The sequence below is a fragment of the Silene latifolia genome, chromosome 8 (genome assembly GCF_048544455.1).
Source record: "Silene latifolia isolate original U9 population chromosome 8, ASM4854445v1, whole genome shotgun sequence".
Taxonomy (NCBI): Eukaryota; Viridiplantae; Streptophyta; class Magnoliopsida; order Caryophyllales; family Caryophyllaceae; genus Silene; species Silene latifolia.
In genome coordinates this window covers 59,663,203-59,686,150 of record NC_133533.1, presented here as the reverse complement: position 1 = coordinate 59,686,150, position 22,948 = coordinate 59,663,203, and the positions used below count along the sequence as shown (strand labels likewise).

Genomic DNA, 22,948 nt, shown 5'->3' with positions numbered 1-22,948 from the left:
ACCTTAGGGGATTATAATCTAATAAGGGGTTGTTTGGTTACCCACTAAATAATGCAGAAACTTAAATTCATGTGAATTGCAAAATGGGTATGTTGTTTGGTTACCCCAATTCACATGAATTGGAAGTTCCCATGAATTCCAATTCCTCCACAATGGAGGAAGTTGCTTACCTGGCCCCCTGCTAGGTAAGTTAGAATCTTACGTGAATTGCACTTCCTCCATGGCAACCAAACATTTTTTTGCAATTCACATGAATTCCAAATTCACGTGTTTTATGACTTCCTAGGCAATACAAATTCCTATATGCAACCAAACGACCCCTGAGAAGAAGCGATGGTAAGCGAGTGGCCCGGTTCACCAGAAATTTAGGACAAACCACGTCAACAATAAAACAGAAAGTCCCAGAAATTTGGTTACCATTTTCATTCCCACCATAACAATGGCTACCTCTCTGCAAAGAGCTGGCTTACGAATTGCTCGCTTTAATCAATCCCTAATCCAATCTTCTAGAACCTTCTCATCCGATTCCGATGCTCTTGTCGAAATCCGACCTGGCGAAGTCGGTATGGTTTCCGGTATCCCCCAAGAACATCTTCATCGCCGCGTATGTCTTCTTTTAATTTATTCTCATTCTGTATGATTCATTTTAATTTTAGTGATTCTGTGCCTTTCAAGTTTTTACGGTCTCATTTTTGTTGCATTTCCAGTTGCGTATGCAATGTTGGATTTTTTTTTAGAAAAATTATACTCCCTCCACCCCAGTCATTTGTTTACCTAAGCACAAAGACTAAGGAAAGAGCTGGGGACCATTTGTGGTGGTGGTTAGCCTTCGCAATATAGAAAGGTAAACAAATGACTCAAGACACTTTAAAATGGAATAGGTAAACGAATGAGCAAACGGAGGGACTATATAATACTGATTTACTAAGGAGCTTGTAGGACGACTCAGAGTGTAAAACCATACTGGCTGAGAGGGAGGTTGTGTAGATAATGGGTCATGCGGAAAGAGTCATTGTATTTAGAATTTTGAACAAAGGGGTAAAACCGTCTATATTTTCCTCTCACTCCACAATAGACGAAAGCCCTTTAAGGCACTGGGTAATTTTGTTGCATATGATAATTCTTGGGGGAGTGTTCCGAACTCAAAGTTAGTGAGCACTAAGCTTGTGTGCACTGGATTCACATTTGTCGCTAAGAAGATTGGTTACGTGCAACTTTTTCTGCATATGTACTATGTTTGAACTTTGAAGTTGGACTTGTGTAGATGCTGACTTTTCATGGAAGGTAAGGGTAGACAATGGAGGTTGGTCTGGGATTATATACTATGCAGACAATCTGAGGCCAAACTCCCAAATTGGTAAATAAAGTAGAGAGTCTTGGACAAATTGGTAAAAAAACTAGCATGTTCGACAAATTGGTAAAAAAAAAAAATAGCATATTGGACAAATTGGTAAAAAAAAAATACTCCCTCCATACCACACCAATGGTAACATTGAGAATCTTGGCACTATTCATGGTCGTAGGGAATCTTCGATATTATTCTTAATCTATAAGACAAAATATAGTCATTTGAGATCTTGTTTGATTTATCATCATGAATGCTATAAAAATATCAAATTTTTATAATTTTTAATAATGTGTAACTAAAGATATTCACATTGCAAAACGTGTCTCGACAAGTGTGAAAAAGTCAATGTTACCTTGGTGTGGTATGGAGGGTGTAGCATATTAGACAAATTGGTAAAAAAAAAGTTGATTAAGTGATATTTAGGCCAAAATATAATATTAAATATCTTTCTTAAATGTTTTAATGGTAAATAATATATATCGAGTCGGGTTGGGTCGGGTCGAACCATTTCGGATTTGGGTCATTTTTCGGTCTCTTATTATCAAGTTTATTAGGGTAATGGTTATTGGTTCGGATAACGGGTCATGATGGGATCCTCACTTCAGGTATCGCGTCAGTTTGATTAAATCCTTCGGTCAAGTTAGTTTGGCTCAGGTTTTTTTATTATAGTCTCTGGTTAATATAAATTTTGGGTAGAGAAAATAAATAATGGTTTTTTATACTATTTTTATAGTCTTTGGTTAATATCAAAATAATTGGCCCGACTCGAAAGACAAGACCCGAGTTGACACGGCATCTGAACTGTGGAGCCAAGAATAACCCATAGCTCGGATTGATATTAACCAATATGACTCGACACGAATGTTTATCGTTGTAAACTAACCCGCATTGCCCTAATAAACTTTATAATACTACACCCGAAAACGACAAAGTTAGAAATGATCCAACATGACTCGAACTTATCCGAGTTCCAGTAAACCCGAAAATGACCCGACCCGAACTCGACCTAATTAACCCAAATGAATCGTAAATGCAATTTCAAGTCAAAATAAATTTAAGTAGAGAATATATTAAGGGTCAAAATATTGTCCGCATATATTACTTACTATATGTTCATTAATAAAAGTTTTTTTATAATATTATTTATAGAATTTGGCCTAAATATCACTTAATTAAACAATTTTTACCAATTTATCACTTAATCAACATTTTTTACCAATTTGTCCAATATGCTATTTTTTTTTACCAATTTGTCGAAGACCCTCTACTTTTTTACCAATTTGGGAGTTTAGCCGACAATCTGATGTTTCCTCTATTATGGCGGAAAAGGTTGTTGATGTGATGTCTGAGAGTCAATAAACACTTGGGAGTGAAGAGTCGGATATGACATATGATATTGATGTAACCTGTGTTAACCGCCCACCACGACACCGTGTCGAAAAGTCGTGAAGTGTCCGAGTAACATAGAATGCAACATGTTTTCTGTTTATGAAAATGATTACCGAGATGAGTGTAGCATAACATACAAATGATTTGATTTAGGGATGAGACAGAAAATTCTTTGAAATTCTAAAAGAAGAATAAGGATGAGAGAGAATATAGAGAGAGAAAATTCTTTGAAATTCTGAAGGATCTTAATCTACTGCAATGGCACGGAATAAGAAATCCAATAATAATCCCATCCCATCCCATAATTAATAGTACTAATAGTACTCTTAATACTACAAAAAATCAAAAAAAAGTTGATCCTAATACTGCAAGTTTTAGTAGTCGTACTGTTCCTTTGAAATCGAAACTGAGTTGGATTCAATCTTGAGGATGTTGAACAGGATGAAGAGGATAATCTAGAGTAGAGGAGACTACGCAGAAACCTATTCTCCAACTGTCAAAAGAGGACGTTGAGATACAATACTGGTCTTCTGCTGTATTTTGTTACATTTTGGGTGCGAATCCCCTTAGTAATGTTATTACTGGCTTTGTAAAGAGAGTATGGCAGATTTTTCAAGTGAGATTCAAAACTAACGAGCAACAGAAAAATGTTTTTAAGTAATGGACATCTAATCTTTGACAATAAACCTGTAATTGTTAAGGAGTGGAGTCCTTGTACTAAATTGATTAAACATGATGTTAAATCAGTTCCTATTTGGATGAAGAAGTATGGATTGGATGTTAAATTTTGGGGGACTGAATGCCTGAAGAAGAGAAGTGGTACGGTGGGAGCATATATTAAATGTGATGATGCTACTGCTCATAGGACCTTCCTTGGTTATGCAGAACCATGGCGGAGGTTCAGATTGGGCAAGAATTTTCCTCGGAAATTGTTTTTTGGATGAATTGGGTAAGACACCAACATGTTAGGGTAGTCTGTGATTGGCTCCCTATTTCATGTGTGAAGTCCGAAGGTATGGGTCATACCCGGGAACAATGTAGGAAGACTGGTACTAAGAATGTGCAGAAAGTTTGGAGGCTTAAGATTATAGCCATTCCTGTACCAGCAATTAAACCTGTGGTTCCTGTTATGCCTGTTGTTCCAACTGTGCCCATGGGTGTTGAAACTCCTGCTGTGGTGTTTTCTTTGATAGCTGGGGAACAATCAATGCCTAGGAGGTTTATAGCTCGAATGCTCAGCATGAACCGGGTAAAAGCCTGGGGGAATTAGCTTTATGGAAGCTTTGAATATTTCGTTGCAGAAGTCAAGGAATGAGAGTAAGGATAAATGGGTAGTCTAGGCATTTGGAATATCTGTGGTCTAAATAGCCTAAATAACAAAAGGAAATAAAGTGGTTTATACACCAGAATAATGTAGGGCTATTTGGATTGTTAGAGGCAAAAATAAAGGGTAATAACGGGCTTAAGGTCAGGAATAACATGTGTGAGTATTGGGGTATATGCACTAATACTAGTTGCCATAAAGGGGGTAGAGTGTAGTTATTGTGGGCGCCTAGCTTGTTTCAAGTTGATGTTCATCATGTTACTGATCAAAGCATCCACTCCAAGGTGTATGATAAAATTCAAAAGGTAGGTTTCTGGTTCACACTGGTATATGGTTTTAACAGAGCTCTTGAAAGGCAGAGTCCGTGGATTAATCCGAGGAGATATTCTAGAATTGTAGATGGGGCTTGGATGGTGTGTGGTGATTTTAATTGTATTACTGGGGCCGAGTTTGCACCATTGAGGCAAATGATTGATGATTGTCATTTGCCGGAATTAAAGGCAAGTGGTTCTTATTACACTTGGAATAACAAACATGAAGCATCTACAAAAGTTTACAGTAGAATTGATGGAGTTTTCATTAATGACGGGTGGCTAAATATGTTCCCTGATTGTTATGCAATTTTTTTTTTACCTAATGGACTATTCTATCACTGTCCATGTTTGAATAATTTTAAGGAGATTGCAATGAGGAAGAAGTCTCCATTTAAATACTTCAACATGTGGGTAATGGCTGAGGACTATGAGGATGTGGTTAGAAATGGGTGGAATATGGAGGTCAGGTGGACTCCTATGTTCAAAGTGGTGACAAAATTAAAAGGTCTGAAGAAGGGGCTGCAGAAGTTAAACAAGGATCATTTTAGTGACATTGAAAATCTCACCCATGTCACTGAATTATCCCTTAAAACACTTTCACGAGAGGTTAGTCAGTGATCCTCCGAACAGTGAGTTTTGCAGAGTATGAATATGCCAAGGAACCGAGTCTGTTGATAAAAGCTAGGAATCTGCTTCTCTTGCAAAATGCCATGGAGTATGAGTGAATGAAAGGATGAGAACCCTTCTCACTTTCATTCTAGCATAAAAAGGAGAGCAAGGAATAGGATTTATCGGATAAAGGATATGGAGGGACAGTTGTCCAAACCGGAAGACATAAGATTGCATCCGAGAAATATGATCAAGGTTTATTGGGGGATTAAAAAGTTGTTCAGCCTATTTCATCATGGGATAGTTAAAGCTGGTAACTGTTTAAATGAGGGCACAAGGATATTTTAAATGCTCCTATTACTGATGAGATCAGACTGGCTATGTTTTCCATCCCTGGCACCAAAGCACCTGGATGGATTTAGTAGTCAGTTTTTCAAAGACTCGTGGCATATAGTTGGAAAGGAGGTTACTGAAATGCTGTTAATATAGGGAATGTTCTGAAGCAATGTAATAACACAATTCTTACTCTGATTCCAAAAGTGGACATACCTGATAGTGTGATGCTGTTCAGATCGCCTGTTACAATACAATTTATAAGTGCCTTGCAAAAGTCATTTGCAATAGATTGAGCATTATCCTTCCTGATATCATTAGTGCTTCCTAAAGTGCCGTTGTGAAAGGGAGGGATATAGTGGCCAATATTCTAATGTGTCAGGACCTGATCAAATGATTTAAAAGGAAAGCTTGTTCTCCTAGACTCATGATGAAAATTGATCTACAGAAGTCTTATGACTGCAGAACGGTCTCTTGTTCAAGAGATGCTAATTGCTTCACGGTTCCCTGTGTATCACCACTTTATATTCCATTGCATTGAATGGTGAGGTGTTTGTTTTTTTAAAGGCAAGAGGGGATTGACGCAGGGGGACCCCCTATCCCCACTACTGTTTACTATTTGTCTAGAATATCTGAGCAGAATTCTGATGATGATACAGAAGAACAAGGGTTTTAAATTTCACCCTTTGTGTGCCAGGATGAATCTCAATCACCTGTACTTTGTTGACGATCTCCTTATGTTTTGTAGAGGGAATTTGAATTCCACTGTGCCACTGTGTGGAGCCTTTGAGACTCTCTCTGTCTCTTCTGGGTTGAAAATGAATAATGGAAAGTCAAACATTTATAGTAATGGAGTGGATGAACGTATTAATGCAGATTGTTGAGGGGGCCTCTGGTATGAAAACAGGGAGAATTCCCTTTAAATATTTAGGGGTTAATATTTCACCTCAGAGGCGTGGTGTACTTGATTTTCAATGTTTAATTGAGAAGGTACTTGATAGAATTAGAAGCTTAGGGGATAGGAAACTATCCTATGCAGGAAGGTAGTTCTTATCAAATCTGTTAGGAGTACATTACACAATTATCGGACTTGCATTTTTATTCTCCCCAAGACTGTCCTAAACAAAATTGAAGCTGCTTTTAGATCATTAGTCTAGCATGGGAATGAAACAAAGGATAGTCAAGCCTTAGTCTCTTGGGAAAAAATCTGCGAACCAAGGAGAAGAGGGGGACTGGGGTTGAAGTATCTCCACATCTGGAATGTTGCCTCAATTGGTAAGTATGTATGGTGGATTGAGTAAAAGGCTGACTATTTATGGGTCAGATGATCCATTCAATTTATATAAAGGGCAGGAACTGGAAGGATTATGAACCTGCCTATGGAGCTAGTTGGGCATGGGGGAAGATTTGTTTGGTCAAAAATCGACTCAAACAGTTTATGTATGATGATAATTGGAGACAGACTGGTCAGGAATATACATTTCAGTTGGGTTACTCTTGGCTGGATGTAGTTCATGAGAAAGTTAGTGGTACCCCTGGGTTAGGAACAGGATGATGTTGCCTAAACACTCTTTTTTTATTTGGCTTGTTGCACAACATAGGCTACTTACTCAAGAAAGGCTGTAGTGGATGAGCTTTATTCAGAAAGATTGTTGTTTTCTGTGTGGCAGTGCAGAAGAGTACAATGATCACCTTTTCTTTCAATGTATGTTCACTAGGAATTGCCTGATGATGCTGTCTGACTGGTTCCATACTAATCTATCTGACAAGGATGTTATACAATGGTGGTTGCAGCATAAGGAGAGGTTCCTAATGGGCTAATGGTGAAGTTCATTCTGGCTGCTGGTCTGGTTCACCTTATGTATCTGATTTGGCATTATCGAAATAGATGTAGGCTTGAGTATGTAGTTCCTATGCCTGAGATTGTTGTTAAGCAGGTTAAAGAGCTTATTCGTATGCACATTAGGAATAGCTCACAGAAAGTTAAGTGTAGGAGAGCTAATGAATGGATTGAATGTATTAGTGGTGAGATGTAACTAACTAGGACGTATGGATGTAATGGTTTGAACTTGAGCATCAATATATTTCTTACATTTTCCCCCCCCAAAAAAAGGAGATGAGTGTAGCATCCTTTTAGAAAGTCTTATGTTTGGGAGACTGAAGGGTTGGACTCGGAAAGGTCTCTACATGTTTAATGATAATGATAATATAGGACGTCAATAGATATGACAAGGAAGACTGGAGGGGCGGACTTTGAAGATGCAACTTATGTTATATCTTTATATGATTAGTATCGATTTCCTTGCTATCATTATAGTTGTGCTGGATGTGTGGCATTGTGTGCTCTATTTTGAAAGGAATGTTTCTATTGGAGTCATTCAAGCTTTTTCACACGTTTTTAATCATGAATCAGGTTGTGATTTATTCGCCTGCTCGTTCTGCATCACAGCAAGGTGCCGGGAAAGTTGGGAGGTGGAAAATCAATTTTCTTTCTACACAGAAGTAAGTGGTTTTGTTTATTCTCCAGCTTATTAACATGTGAGTTAAAACTTTTTTTTGTAAACTATAAAGGATCAAGCATAGCTGCACAGCTGATCACTTTATGCTAATGTTGTTGTAGATGGGAGAATCCTTTGATGGGGTGGACATCCACAGGAGACCCATATGCTAATGTTGGTGAAGCAGGACTTACTTTTGAAAGTGAAGAAGCTGCAAAAGCCTTTGCTACAAAACATGGATGGCAATATGTGGTATGTCTGTTCTTATCCGTCAATTTGAAATGAGCTTTTTTCTGTTCAATATTCATTTTTGTTTGGTGGATTTAGTATGTGAAAACATTTATCTGCACTTTATGATGAATATGATGCCTCACAAGAAATTGCATGTGTACATGTGCTGCATACTCGCATGTAACAAAGACACTGTTTATGACTTTTTATACGTGTTCTCCTTTGGTTCTTAGTTAGGGTACTTACGAAAGTTAGAATATGAAGGATAAGTTGTACGAGTATCAGTTCATTGAGAAGAGGCCATGTCTACATCATAAGCCAATGTCTAGTGAAAATGTCCTGTCTGGTCATAAAAAAGATAAGAGCTATTGTTTTGATTCAAGGCCTTCGTCCTGGTACCTGCTATGCTGACTCATTTTATGGTTGTGTGGGACTAAGGTTAAGTATTAATCATAAAAGTGTGTAAAATACTGGTTAGACGGGAAATTACTGTGGTACCGTACCGGAAGTGAAGAGGTCCAGTCTTCGGTCCTAAGAAAAAGGAAATTCCTGATTTTCAGTCCTGTCTTGAATGTAACCGTAATTCTGTGGACTGACTTATGTCCGGCTATTCTCAAAAAATTGAAAAAATAATAAATCTATTACTTTTCTTGTACGCTCTCCTTACTCTTTTTTGTAACTTCAGCTCTTGCTCTTTCCCATGTTTCTCTTTCTACCCTCTGTATTCCCTCTAGTTAGGCACTTTTCTCTCCATCCATTCAAGATGAATCCTTATTATCCAACTCCCTCTTTGTTCTAAATGAAGATGAAGTCGATGTTTATTTTTCACCGTCGGTGTTTATTTCCATTTTCAATGGGGCCAAAGACTTGTCACTCTTTGGTTTTGGATTGTGATGGAATAAAGCAAAATGGTTTTCTAAAGTGGTTGTGCTTCTTTCTATTGTGAAGTAAGAGCCCTTCGATATAGTTCTGGACACAATTTTCACCTTGGGTCATTCAGAAACAGCCTCTTTATGTTGTTTAATACATGAGTAAGGCTGCGTACATCCAACTCCGGTCCAGTCTTCGGTCCTAAGAAAAAGGATATTCCTATGTGAAGTCGATGTTTATTTTTCACCTAGGCTGACTCATTTGATTATTTTGACGTAGACATTGTAATTTCTGTTTAGAAATTTATGTGCTTAGAAGGTTTTGTGGGTTTTGCCTATATGTTTGGCTGAGTCTTCTTTGAATTTCTGATTGTTTTTTTGGAGTTCGACTAAGGAAGAAACAGGAGCATCACTCTTCATTGTGCCCCCCTCTTAGTTGCTTTATTTGGAGACACAGAGATTATTAATTTGCAATAATTGAAGCGTGATTGTTTTGCCCAAGTTGGTGAAGAAAATGTGTTTAGCCTCTTGCCAACACTTGTGCCCAAACTTTTGGAAGTGAATTTGGACCTGTTTTTATTGGAGCTCATATTATGTACGTTAACTCAGCTTAGCAGGCTTAGTTTTAAAAATCGTATTAGCGAAAGCAATCCAGGCCGCCTTAGGCGTGCCTTGTACAAGGGCGCAACTAGCGAGGTGCATTACTACGTAATTTCTCTCTCTCTTTTTCTTCAGTTCTTTTCTTATGCCTAAAAGGCTATGCCTGAGTTATTATTGTAAACTAATATTTTAAAAATACAAATTTGTCTGAAAAACGAAGCACCTCGTGTGCATAAGGGCCGAAGATTCCAGAAGGTAGTCACAAGAGGCGCCTTCTCCTATAATCTTTCAAGAGTGAGACCAGGATCAATCACAAGAGACTTTGCACACAATACCATTGGACCCTCTCTCTACCCTAGCTTCCTAGAAGACTCACTGGAGTCAGAGATGATGACAAGATTGTGCAGCATATATAGAGTTAGACGTATAGGCGGTCCTTTGTGCCTTCCCGAACCAAGTGAGCAAAGCAATCCAAAAACCACTTTGTTGTTCATGGGATACAATTGAAAGTAGCTTCCTAGTTCCTAGTTTGCAGGCCAATCTGGGTCGCATGGTATAAGTTCTCGCTTTGTGGCTCAGATTATCCAAACTGAGCCTAGTGCTAGGCCCTCAGTGGTATTGCCACATTCTATACACGTGCGTCAAAACTAAGCTCTTTATTATAACTGGCAATCTCATTCAAGCTTCTTTTATCACTCCTTGCTCCCTGAGCCTCATTAATTAGGTCTTCTGTTTTTGCCTCCCATCAACTGTTGGATAATTAGTTCTTTATTATTGAAACTCTGTAGATTGTACTTTTTGAGCAATGCGTCTTTTTATTATTAGGTTACTCTAGCTTTATTGATTTATTAGTTACTCCTATCACAATTGGAGGAATCTTTGCTTTAATAAAGAAATGGTAATCAAATTAAGATGTTCTTAAAGTAGAATATTTTTAAGTTAATGTACTATGCAAGAAGACTTGGAAGCATATGAAATAGTCTGTATTTGCACGAGTCAATGACGCAATGCTGTATATGTATTTTGGAGTATTGCCTCTCTTAACTTTCGGAATTCTTGGTTATGGGGTTCCCGAGATTACCTTTTTTCATAGTATGGCTGATTAAAAGAGATTTACGTTGACATTGGCTAATTATTTTCCAATTTTACGTTGACATTGCCTGTGAGTGTGACTGGTTCTGGGTTTTCTCTGCAGGTGAAAAAGCCCCACACACCTCTTCTGAAGGTACGATGTTTTTTGTCCATAACAGCTAATCAACTTTGCTTTGAATAACCCTCTCTTCGGACAACTTTGTTATCGACTGTGATATCTAAGATTTGTGTTTTTTTCTTGTCTTTAAACGCCCTTTTATGTTTCTTTGGTCTACTGACTAATTGCTCCCTGTTTTAAGTCCCCTTTTAATCTTGTACTCAGATAATTCTGTAAGGCTCTTCTTGTAACCATCAAAAGGTAGTTGAGACCTATAACTAAATCTAAATACCATGCCTCGCTTCTCAAGTAGGGACTATAAGAAGAGCATGACTGCAGTAGTCTGCCACTACTTTATTATACCTTGGGAAACCTAACCAGTTTTTCCACCCGATACGACATTGATCCAAAAATGATTCGGATCACTCAACATAAATAATCATCTGAAAAGGTCATAGATTAAAATCATGAGAAGAATGAGAAAAGTAATCAATATAGAAGGATAAGGAAGTCAGACAAATGTTATTATTTTTTCTTTTATAATACATATAGATTAATAATAGCAATAACAATAGCAATAAATAAATACATAAGTAAATGAGTATAAGGAAATTAATGGAATAAATAAATAAAAGCGATCTTGTATTTTAATAACGATAAAACTAAAAATGATAATAAAGTGAAGTCTAAAGTGAAACAAGCTGGAAAAATAAGCATAATAATAATAATTTAGAGAAAAAAATAATCGACAAAATAATCAAATCATAGATCAAAAGAAAAATCAAACTCCATATCAGCGTGGATCCTTGCCCTTCACATTGTCCACTCCAATGCTATATTTTCTTTGATCCATAAAAACCTTAAGCTAGTGTTGACGTGAAATTGATTTCATTTTCATGATTTCAATTATAGAACTCAAAATGTTTGGATCCAATTCTAAAAATTTGTTTGGAGATTAATTGGAATTCTATTCCGAATTTCAAATTCTCAATGGTGATTTTAGGAAACGCGTGAAATTGGAACTAGAATGAGTGGGGCGGGTACGGGTCAAGGTCACCAAATTCCTTTTGGGATATTCTTCATGGTATCCTTATGTGTTTTTATATTCTATGGTGTAACCCTTTTTTTAGTTAAAAATCTTTGACCATCTATAATTATTGACCACGAAGTAAAAAAGTGACAAATTTTTTTTCAAGCTAAAGATCTCGTAAAGATGGGGCAATGAGATATAGGCGGTCAAAGTTTATTTGGTTAAAAACGTCTGACCAACCGTAACTCTTGCCACAAGTTTTGAAAATGGCAGTATTTTTTTTTTCCAAATCGAAGATCTGTAAAGACGATTAATTTGAAAAAAAGAATCATCGCATTCGGAACTCGTGACCACGAATTATAAGCCACCAAGTTTTTAGTGGAAAGAGAGGGGTATCCCTTAGAAAAAAAAAAACACAGGGGTACCATGTAGAATATCCCATTCCTTTTTTATATAAAAAATTTATTAGAAAAAAAATCATGACGGGGAAAAAACTCATGCATAAAAATAAGCTATTGCTCTTTCAAGTACGAGTGGAGAAGGAGGAGGGCCAGCGGTGGTAGGCTTGGGCGGGTGGGGGAGGGGGCGGATATGGCCGGCATAGGGGAGGGTGTGGTGTGAGGGTGGCGCGGTGGTTGTAGAGGCGGTGTGGTAGAGGCGGGTGGTGATTGAAAAGTGGAGGAAGAGTTAGAAAATTGAAAAATAAGGATGTTGAAGTGGGAGGGGTAAAATGGTCAATTATGTCTATGATTGAGTAAATCATGTCCATGAAAGAGCATAACTCAAAAAATATTGCGACAAAATTTCAATCACCAAAAAACGTAATCCCCTATATACTAAAAGATTAACACTTCTCCAAATAATCCCGCTCAGTTTTCCCGCCTAAGTATTTCACATATTAAAATAAATCTACTTGTTATAAATATCAATACCCAATATGTCAGCTACTTTATTTCACAATATTTACCTCTCAATTATTCTATACCATAAATAAGTATTTTCTTATTTTTTTTTAGGGTTTTTTGATAACTGCTACCACATGTAATTCAGATTTTACCAACTGCTATCAAAGTAAAAAAATTAAAAAACTGTTACCAATATTGTTGGTTCGGTTTAAAACTAACTACCAAATCATGTTAGGAAGCAAGTAGAGATGATCTTAGCCGTCCATCTCAAAATCTTATCTTAAGTTCTATTTTTTCTTCCTTAAATGCCCTTACCCCCTCCCTTGTGTTTCTAATTCATCCATTCATCACACATCTCATTCATTTTCAATTTCCACCAATTTTAATTCTCATTCTCACTCACTCTCTCTTTATTCCATTAATCTAATTCTCATCCATATCTCATCTTTTACATCATCAATTTCTGGTAATTTTTCCTTCATTATTCCCAGCCCCAACTCATTAGTCCACACACTTTTTATTAAACTAAAAATCAAACTTAAAGAATGTTGTTGTTTTTGTTAATTTTGTTTCCGTTGATTTCTCTATTCTTTCTCTCGTCAATTCTTTCCCACATCAGTCATCAATAACAACATCAAAAGTAGGTGAACCAAATCATACACAAACTGTGAAAACGAGAGTTTATTCTCTCTCTAAAAATTTAGAGAGAGGAAATCCTCTCAAAAAAAGCAAAAAACTCAGAAATTGGAAAATGGTGTTGAATCCCTTTATTGGTTTCTTCCCCAATTTCTTCATCTCTTCTATTAGAAATTTCTTCAATCACTTTTCTTGGGTTTTCCCTACTCTAAGATTTGACTTTAATTGCTCTCCATTTTAGACTACGAGATCTTTTTAGTCATACATTCTTTTCCCCCTAATTTTCCCCTTCTCAAAAATCCCTAATTTTCATCCCTTAATTATTTCTATATACCCTTTTGATTTTCCTTCTCTTATATCATTTCACTTGTTTTTACTCTACCGTCAACATCGATTTATTCCCTAAAAACCCCTAAAAATTGGTGCTAAAAACCCTAATTTTGAAAGCTATTAGCTCTTGAAATTCTCCCTTATTGATCGATTTTTTTTGTGGGCTCAGTTTGATTAGAGTTTAATTTTGATTTCGAGAAAAGGGTTTGGATCAAATTTCAATCTTAGGTGTGCTTTGTTAGTTGGGTCGATGAATTGGGGAGTTTGGTACTAGTGTTTTCTGGGTTATCTTCGTCTTCGCCTTTCGGTTCAGCTTCTGCCTCCTCTCTGTCATTATCGCCGTCGTATGGTTGAATTATGGTTTAGTAGCTAAACAATTTTGGAAAAGAAAGGAAACCCAGTTGAGATTAAGGTTAGAAATGAAATGGGTAGACGTTAATTATTAGGTTTATGAACTAATAACGAAAGAGATTAGATTATGATTTTGTTTCTGGGAAAAAAAGTTTGTTGATATTGTAAATTAGAAGCTCAATACGATAACTGTAGAAATGAACAAGAAGGAATTCTCAAAGTTGCGAGATTCTGCTCTTCTTCAGATTTGATGAAAAGCCTAATTAATCTGGGATTTAGCTGATTTGGGGAAGAAATTGAGACGATAACTGTAGAAATGAACAAGAAGGAATTCTCAAAGTTGCGAGATTCTGCTCTTCTTCAGATTTGATAAAAAGCCTAATTAATCTGGGATTTAGCTGATTTGGGGAAGAAATTTGAGACGATTTAGCTGATTTCTAAAAGCCCCAATTTAATTTAATTGGGAAGTAAAATGAGAAGTTAATTAGGTTGAATATGAGTGATGAGTGAAGTTAATTATGTTGAATAATAGGTTAAAAGGGGGATAAGTTTGGGTAACGGGCTGATAAGAGAGAGAGGAGTGTAAAATAGGGGTATTACTATCTTTTCACGCGCAAATAGGAGGTTCGTACTCTTTTGGTAGTTAGTTTTAAGCCGAACCAACAATATTGGTAGCAGTTTTTAAACAAATTTTACTTTGGTAGTAGTTGGTAAAATCTGAATTACATGTGGTAGCAGTTATCAAAAAACCCTTTTTTTAAACAAATGCAATCAACTATCTACTAAGAGAATAAAGATCCTAAAAAAAAAAAAAAAATTCCTCCAAAATGCTCCAACTTAAACATGGAAATAAAATCTATATATATATGTATAGAAAATATTTTATATGATAGTATATTTTCTATATATATTTCGGTGTATATTTCCTATATTCATAAATTTCATATATATTTTGAATCTCTTTTCCATTCTTACACAGTATATCTTTAAAAAAACATATAAAATATCTTTAAAAAACATATAAAATATTTTCTATATATATTTTGGTGTATATTTCATATATATTTTGAAATTCTCTCCCATCCTTACATAATATATTTTTAAAATTAAAAATTAAAAAACATATAAATTCTTACACAATATATCTTTAAAAACCATATAATCTTTGCGTATTATAAAAACATATAAAGTAAATAATAAATATAAATATAATATCTAAGCAAAAATAGATTATAAACTAATTTACTATAGGTCTATAGCTATATGATATTCTTTCCAGCAAAATTACGGAATATATTTAGATAAGCAAAATTACGGAATATATTTTAAATTCCTATATTGATGGTACTCTTCCCAAAAACAAACGTATTGCTAACCATGTTAAATCTACAAACTACAGTAATGGTAAAAAAAAATACTCCATCATCTATTGTGGTTGTCATTAATTATTAAATTAAGACGGTCTTATACTATGAGACTATTCTATAATGTGGAAAGACGACTTATTTGTTAGCATTAAATGAATTTTTTTTTATAAAAATAGACCGTCTCATGGTGTGAGACCCTCTTATTTTATAATTTTTAACTCATTAAATAAAAAGACAATTTTTTTTATTAATTTAATAATAAAAAACGTTTTTTTGTTAACAAAAATGGACAGTTTCATAGTTGAAATTGTCTTAACCTATAATTTATGAATACATTTTACAAGCATTATTATTATTTTTTTCGATGACTTTTTAATGTGTATACGAGGGTAGAAGAGCGGGGTTCATTTGATATTATTTTCCCGATAATTTTTTTACACCATTTAAGTGGGGTTATATATCCTTTATGTTGTCTATATATCTCAAACGGGTTGGGCGGGTCGGAACATACATGTCGGGTATGGTGGGTTCAAATATGAGTTATGGGTCGGGTTATTATGGGCAAAATGCGGGTCAAGAATTAGTATCTAACACCTTTTATAGATCGGAAAAATATTTTTTTAAAACTAAATTATATTTAATATTAATATTTTAATCATATTCAATGTTTAGTTTTTTAATTATTTTTTCAAATATATTATATAATACAGTAAATATTAATATTTTTAAAAAAATTATCTTAGTATATCTTTGACTCAACGGGTCGACGTGTTCGTGTCGGGTTTCACTTAAATTAACGGGTTATTTCGGGTTTCATATCGAATGGGTTAGTGCTCGAGATTTTCGGGTTTTAACCCTGGAAAACATGGATGAGGTCGCGTTGGGTCAAAATTTGACAGGCTTACATCTTAGTCATGTCTTAAACTCATAACTTATCATTTAGTTAAAATAATAATATGGATACGAATTGTACAAATAACCAACTCTAATTTGTTGTATTCTACTTTTATGTAATATCGACTTTCGTATGACTTTAAGTTTATTAACAATATATGGAGTATTAGCTTAAAGGTAATCATCTAACTACAGAGTATAAAACAGAACAGCCCGTGAGTTTCACGGGTTTAAAACTAGTAGATCTTCTTTCATTAATAAAGGAGTTATAGGTAAGATAAGGGTCTAAACTTTCACTTTTTTTTTTTCCAATCAAGGGATTATACTTTGAAAGTTTCCAAGTAAGGACCTATGAGCAAACTCCGTCAAACACTCCGTTAAAAAACCTTTAATACCAATTGCCCACAATACTTTCAATAATGATCAATAATGATGTAAATGTCAACAATGGCTAAAAGTCTAATGTCTATTACTCAGAATATACTTAGTTGTCTAGTTGATGATGCAACTTTTGCACATTAGGTTAGAAAAATATAAATATACAAGAAGAGAGTCACAATTTTCCGGTAATTTGTTTCCCAAGATAATCGTTGATTAGAAATGACTATACCCATACTATCAAAGCACTCCTCAACTCTAACTGCCATTTATTTATCTACCTTCGTCATCGTTGTTAGTTGTTACTCAGTTTGCTAGTTCACCGAGCTTGGACCCATAAACATGCCCCGTCCATCCTCTCATTACAAGCTAATAAGCGGACTTCACCATAAATATACATTCACCGCTGGCCTAGTAAAACTGGGACCGCAGGCTAAGCGCGCATCCGAAATCGACCCGTTTATAAAATAACGAGCTCGAAGTACACAAAGCAACAACAATTTTTGGATTCTTTGATAATCCCCCAAACTCGAAATCCCATTCATTTATTGCCTAATTTAATTGACTTCATCATCTTAATTTAGAGTTAGTTTGGTTGTGGGATGTTAATTATTGATGAACAAGAAGGAAGGCGCAATAAGGTGTAATTATTATTTATTTCATATTTTTTTATGCATTCTGCAACAGTTAACGGAATAGACATATGAGGTCTTTAATTGGATAATTTGATAGTACAATCCCTTAACTGGAAAAAAGTGCATAGTTTACATCCTTATCTTATGCTTAACTCATTAATAAACTAATCTTTCATTAAAAAATTACAATTTTTTCGTGAACCTATAATATTTTCATCATTCAACTTTAAAATTTAACCTTTTAACTAAAATGAAATAAAATTGGTATAAATATAACTATAACAATACATAACCATAAATTGTTATTATTAAGTTCGTGATAAAAAAAGAATTTATGAAAAGAATTAAGAAAATTTATAAAAATAAAATCACTAGATTTGAGTTAATTAAAATATTTCCATAAAAATACAAATTTCATGAAATTATTCAATTATCTTGATTAATTTTTAGAATAACTTATTTTGTCAAACCAAAATACAATTCAATGAGGAGAAATGTGAAAATTATTAAGATATTAATCTATAAGTAATACTGTAAAAGGTAAAGTCTATATATACCACGGAATGTGCGGGATCTATACTAGTTAGATATTGATGGTATTGAAATGACTACTATATGGTAAGAATTTGAGAACCCCAAATCTAACTAGGTTAAAATTGATAAGGACTTGAGTCCAATTCTAATTCCAAATTCCAAAGGTTTCCAAACGCTTGAAATGTCTCAATTACGAAGTTTAATTCCAATTCTAGATTCCCAAACATACCATAATATTTAGGATTATTTCATGGGAATAATCCGTCCTATGGGTGTCCTGCAAATAACACTCTATCCTATCAGTAATTCCAATTAAATCCATCCTATTCATCATTCTTCGCATAACACTCTCAGGAGACCGGAAACCTGAATAACAGGTCACCCGTGTTATTTTTAGGTTAAAAATAACAACCAACACTCCATCACCAATTCACCAACAACCAACACTCTACCACCCTCCTCAACGCACCAACCACCACCACTCCACCGCCTTTCTTCTTCATTTGTCGGCGACTACACATTATCGTCACACCACATTCTTATATTATTATTATTACTACTATATAATTTGATGATAATTTGATTAAAAATCACTCAATGTTGGATAAACACCACCAATACCACAACCATCTGACGAGGTAAAGGCGACGGATTCAACCACGACAGGGGCAACCGAGCTAATATTGATTGACGACATCAATGGCAACAAAAATGAATTAATTTCAGCTATTGTAAATTACAATTAATTTTAACGACTCACATCCTTAGCTTTCTCCTTTTCTTTCATGAGATCCCCATCTTCAATTTCAATTTCAATACGCATTTCTGCATTTTTTTTCTTCTTAGCTGTCTTTCTTTTTCTTCTTCATCTTTCTTTTTCTTCAATACCCGTTTCTGCAATTTTTTCATCAATCTCACTTTTTTGGGTTTTTTTCCTTTGTGTATATCACATTGTTTCTCAACATCATAAAAATCGCACAATAACTGAGTGCCTTGGATTTTAATCAATCAAAATATCATATAATAATAATTTCGCTCGGACCCGAATCAGGTATGCTAGGCCCTCTCGATCCCAATACCACCACCGCAACCGTCTACATCCACCCCTTCAGCAGTCGGAGGAATTCTGTGTCAAAACAATCTTGCAAGGAATAAAAAACAATATCAACAGTGGATACCTTACGCCGGCCATTGATTCCGGCCGAAAGGAACAATCATTTCGGCCAATCATGGAAACACCGACCTCTCGCCGGATACCGTCTCCGCATTTTCCAATAGGGGTAAATAAATCAGCAGCAACGACAACAACCACTCAATTGGGTTCATCAAAGATAGATTGTGGGTGGGGTAGTAGGCCGTCGGGAGTTGCTTCTGGTGGGGTGGCGGATGATGGGTAGTAGAGAATGAGGAATGACGAAGTGGTGAGGAGGAAGGTGGACTGGTTGGTGTTAATGGAGATTGAAGAAGTGGTTGGTGTTAATGAAGAATGAAAATAAAGAAGGACGTATAACAAGAAAAGAAAGGAAGGGGAGGGCCGGAGGGATAAGGTGACCTGATGTTTCCGGTGAAAAAATTGAGTAAGTTTGTTTCGGGAAGGAAAGGGGATATGAGGGATTAAATTCGAATAACTTAAAGGAGGGAGTGTTATTTGCAGGGCATCCATAGGATGGATTATTCCCATGAATTAATCCTAATATTTATTATTTTGATTCATTTGTATCCATGTTTTCTTACATCTTTCCACACCCTTGGAAGTCTTATCTTTTCTTTTTTCTTCTAGCTTCTAATCGAGGTCTCATTTTGTCTTCGGTTTACATGACCAAATCGTAACCGATTCTCCCTCATCTTATCTTCATTACACGCAACTCCTACTCTCTTTCTATTGACTATTTCTTAATCTATCATTCTTTGAATGGCGGCACATGCACATACTATACTGCTGGCGCTAAGTTCACCTTGGGTACACAAAACTATTCTATGGCCCAATACTCAGCTATATAATTGTTCTCTCGCTTGATTGCAATGCGGTAAGATTTACCCTTCAATTTCTGAGGCATGTGAGGATCACACTCATGCTCATCTTAGTCTCAATGTCCTTTGGGCATCTTTTATCTTGTCAATTAACACAAAATCATCTTTAAACAATCACAAACCCTGCGATATTCACTTGAATTGACGTCAGATTATTTCAAATAGAAAAAGGCTAAGAGCAAAGCTTTCATGCACTCCAAATATAGCGTCTTCAATTGACCTCGTTCATTTGCCTTCAGCCCTTCACGACGTATATTCGTACACTCGTACTAGCTTCCTGGTCTACATCGAGACCATCTTCCGGGAACACCTTTTCTTGTGGCCCACCTTAGTAATTCCTTTGGTACCTTTATCATTCGTTTGTCCAAAAATCAATGAAATTCATATGCATTTCCGAATGACCCAAGATGAAAATTGCATCTAGAATTTCATCGAAGGACTGGTACTTCACATTTCACAAGATAAAGAAGTGACTTTAGTGAGCCATTTTGCCTCTATAATCCTAGGCATAAATTCAATTAGTAGTCCTTTACTTCTTTTTTTCCTAAACATTTGTTCAACCACTCGTTTCCATAATTTCATGTGATAATTTATTAATTCTTTTGAGTGTAGTTAAGTGCAAATGTGCAATCTTGAACTGTCACCTTTGTTTCTTATACAAAAGCATGGAAGTACTCTTCCCCCATACCTAAGCATCTTGTTTCTCCAAATTTTGTATAATTATTGTACTCATAGTTTCAGATTCCTCTCATCGTTGCTCATAGTTTTGTTGTCCTCGACTCTATGAAAACAGTTATTACTCGCCAATGGTCTAAAATTATTGCTTACAAAGTTGCAAGTTCCATCCACAATACCATCTTCAATAGTTGGTAGATTGAATAGAATGTATGGCCTTTCATTTAGGGATGATTGTCATATTATTTGGCTTCTGTTGATAGTTTTATCTAGTAGTCCGTAAAATTTCTTTGTTGGAACTTCCAATTTTGAAAATAGCTGGGCCTTTCCAAAATTGGCATATACAGAAAATATGGTTGAAAGAGACATTAATATGCTTTCAGTTTCTTCTTCTTGTCAAGTTTGTGTTTTTATAACCAATCGATGGATGTAACTTTGTCTATAAGAAGAAGGTAACAATGACCATGGGTGCTTTTTGCATCTAATTTGCAGCCTAAGTCATATGCAGACAACTTCAAGTGGAAGGGTCCCCCAGTGCAGGAAAGCTAGAGCTCCATTTTCTACTGTAGGTGTGGATTGAAGCTCAATTGACATTTGAGGCTTTTAGTAATCAATCCGTCTTGCTTGTGATGGAGGTATCCGTCACAAGCTTGCGATTGTTTCTTTCGCGTTGCTGCTAATAATTGAAGTGTATTGCTATGTAGAACAACGGTGAATAATACCGGTGATTCTCTTTCATTGTGTGGTTGATCTTCGACTGTTATTAGAAAGGGCAAGGGCCTAAAAATTGCACGTGTATGTTCCTCTTAAATGAGGTTAAATCTTTGTACTATGACTAGTTAAAGATGGCACAAACCTATATGAGACGGTTATATGTGTACAAGTGTATTGGTTGTATGTATACAGCCGTCTCATTCTTCATCTTTCTATGTGATTGATTATGGCTACTTGTAGACATTTGGTTTGAGACTTTTGTTCTTGGAAGCTCAACTGATCCTTTTTAATGTTTAACAAAGTTCCTGTGTATTTATTTTGCTATGGAGAGCTATGCCTACTAGGCATACTGCTAATGCTACAACATGTAGGGCTTGATGGATTTAGGAAGCAAGTGTCCGCAGATAGCCGCCTGATGGGTTTTTATAATGTAACCATATATAAGCATGGCCGCATGAGGGCATTGCTTAAATTTATCAGGGCCAAGCTGATATGAATGATAGATAGTCAATTATTTATCAGATAAATGAAACTGTGATTACGGCCAAAAGCACAAGGATCTCATGCTTTGCATGCTAGTATTGTGGACTCGGTGCTAACTGTAATGGTTAACCACTGGTGACCAGTAGCTGCTTTACCTCGTCCCGAATTGCAGTTGCTGACAACTGGGAACCCAACCCTTCCTGGGGGTTCCCTTATATCTTGCATTTAAGAATATGAGCCATCATAATAAAGTGCATTAGAAGCGTCAGGTACCGATTTTATGAAATGCATCCCAAGCACACTAGCTTGAAGTCATATTTCCAACTTCATACCAGGCCATCTTGGCTTTATTTGAGAACTAGTGAAAGTTTTATATCCACAATTAGGGATGGCAATGGGTAGGGTCTGGGTTGAGTCCACCCAGACCCGAGATTTTTCTTTTGGACCCGGACCCGATCCAGACCCGCAAGGGTCTAAAATTTGAGGACCCATACCCGGACCCTATGGGTAAGGGTAGGGTCTGGGTCTACCCGTAGGTTTGAGTTTCAGCCACTTTAATAACATGATTAACAGCTATGAGGTCTATAATTAAAAAAAAAAAAAAAAATCATACTTCTTTTAACATTATGGCGCTGTTTGGTAAACGGCATATTGGCCAATTTTTAGCATATTCAAGGGTTTTAGCATGTTTGACCAATCAATATGCTAATTTTAGTGTTTGGTAAACAGCATATTTGGGGTCAATATCTTTGTTTTACAATATCTTTACTTACCCTAGCATATTGGTTAGCATATTGTAAAATAGGAAATTTTTCTCCATTTTACAAAGAAAACTAACAATTTACTAATCGTAATCTGTCATTTACCAAACACTCAAATTAATTCTGCTAATTATAATATGCTAGTCAAACCTTGCCATTTATAATCTGCTTTTGCAATCTGCTTATGCTGAAATTAATCCGCTGTTTACCAAACAGGGCCTATGAGTTTATTAATCTCTATTGTACACTACCAAATCCAATATACATACCAAAGAGATTAAGAAAGACAAAAAAGAGCTAAATTAATTTTACCTCCAAATACATGCGAAAGAATCAAACTCGAAATTCTAAAATCAATACCGTACTTGATAGTCGTCTCCATCTGACCGTCGCTGGCCGCCGTCAATGGTAGTTGTCGGTCGCCGCCTATTAGAGAGGTGGTTGTCAGTCGCGTATCAGTGCTGTGGTGGTGGTTTCCTTGTGTCAGTGGAGTAGTGGTATTGTCAGAAGAGTTTGGTTG

General features: G+C 35.8%; 1 protein-coding gene across 1 annotated transcript; it reads left to right on the top strand.

Moving 5' to 3' along the window:
* The first annotated feature begins 355 nt into the window (after positions 1–355).
* Positions 356–21,437, top strand: LOC141596893 (NADH dehydrogenase [ubiquinone] iron-sulfur protein 4, mitochondrial-like). The gene is made up of 5 exons (XM_074417169.1): positions 356–604; positions 7,731–7,819; positions 7,938–8,067; positions 10,711–10,740; positions 20,963–21,437. Exons 1-5 carry the CDS (start codon positions 440–442, stop codon positions 21,017–21,019), a joined length of 471 nt encoding a protein of 156 aa, XP_074273270.1. The 5' UTR covers positions 356–439; the 3' UTR covers positions 21,020–21,437.
* Positions 21,438–22,948: the final 1,511 nt, after the last annotated feature.

Coding starts and splice junctions, on each gene's coding strand:
- LOC141596893 (XM_074417169.1), top strand. CDS start 440: ATGGCTACCTCTCTGCAAAGAGCTGGCTTACGAATTGCTCGCTTTAAT. Junction 7,820..7,937: donor AATTTTCTTTCTACACAGAA/GTAAGTGGTTTT, acceptor ATGTTGTTGTAG/ATGGGAGAATCCTTTGATGG. Junction 8,068..10,710: donor AACATGGATGGCAATATGTG/GTATGTCTGTTC, acceptor TTTTCTCTGCAG/GTGAAAAAGCCCCACACACC.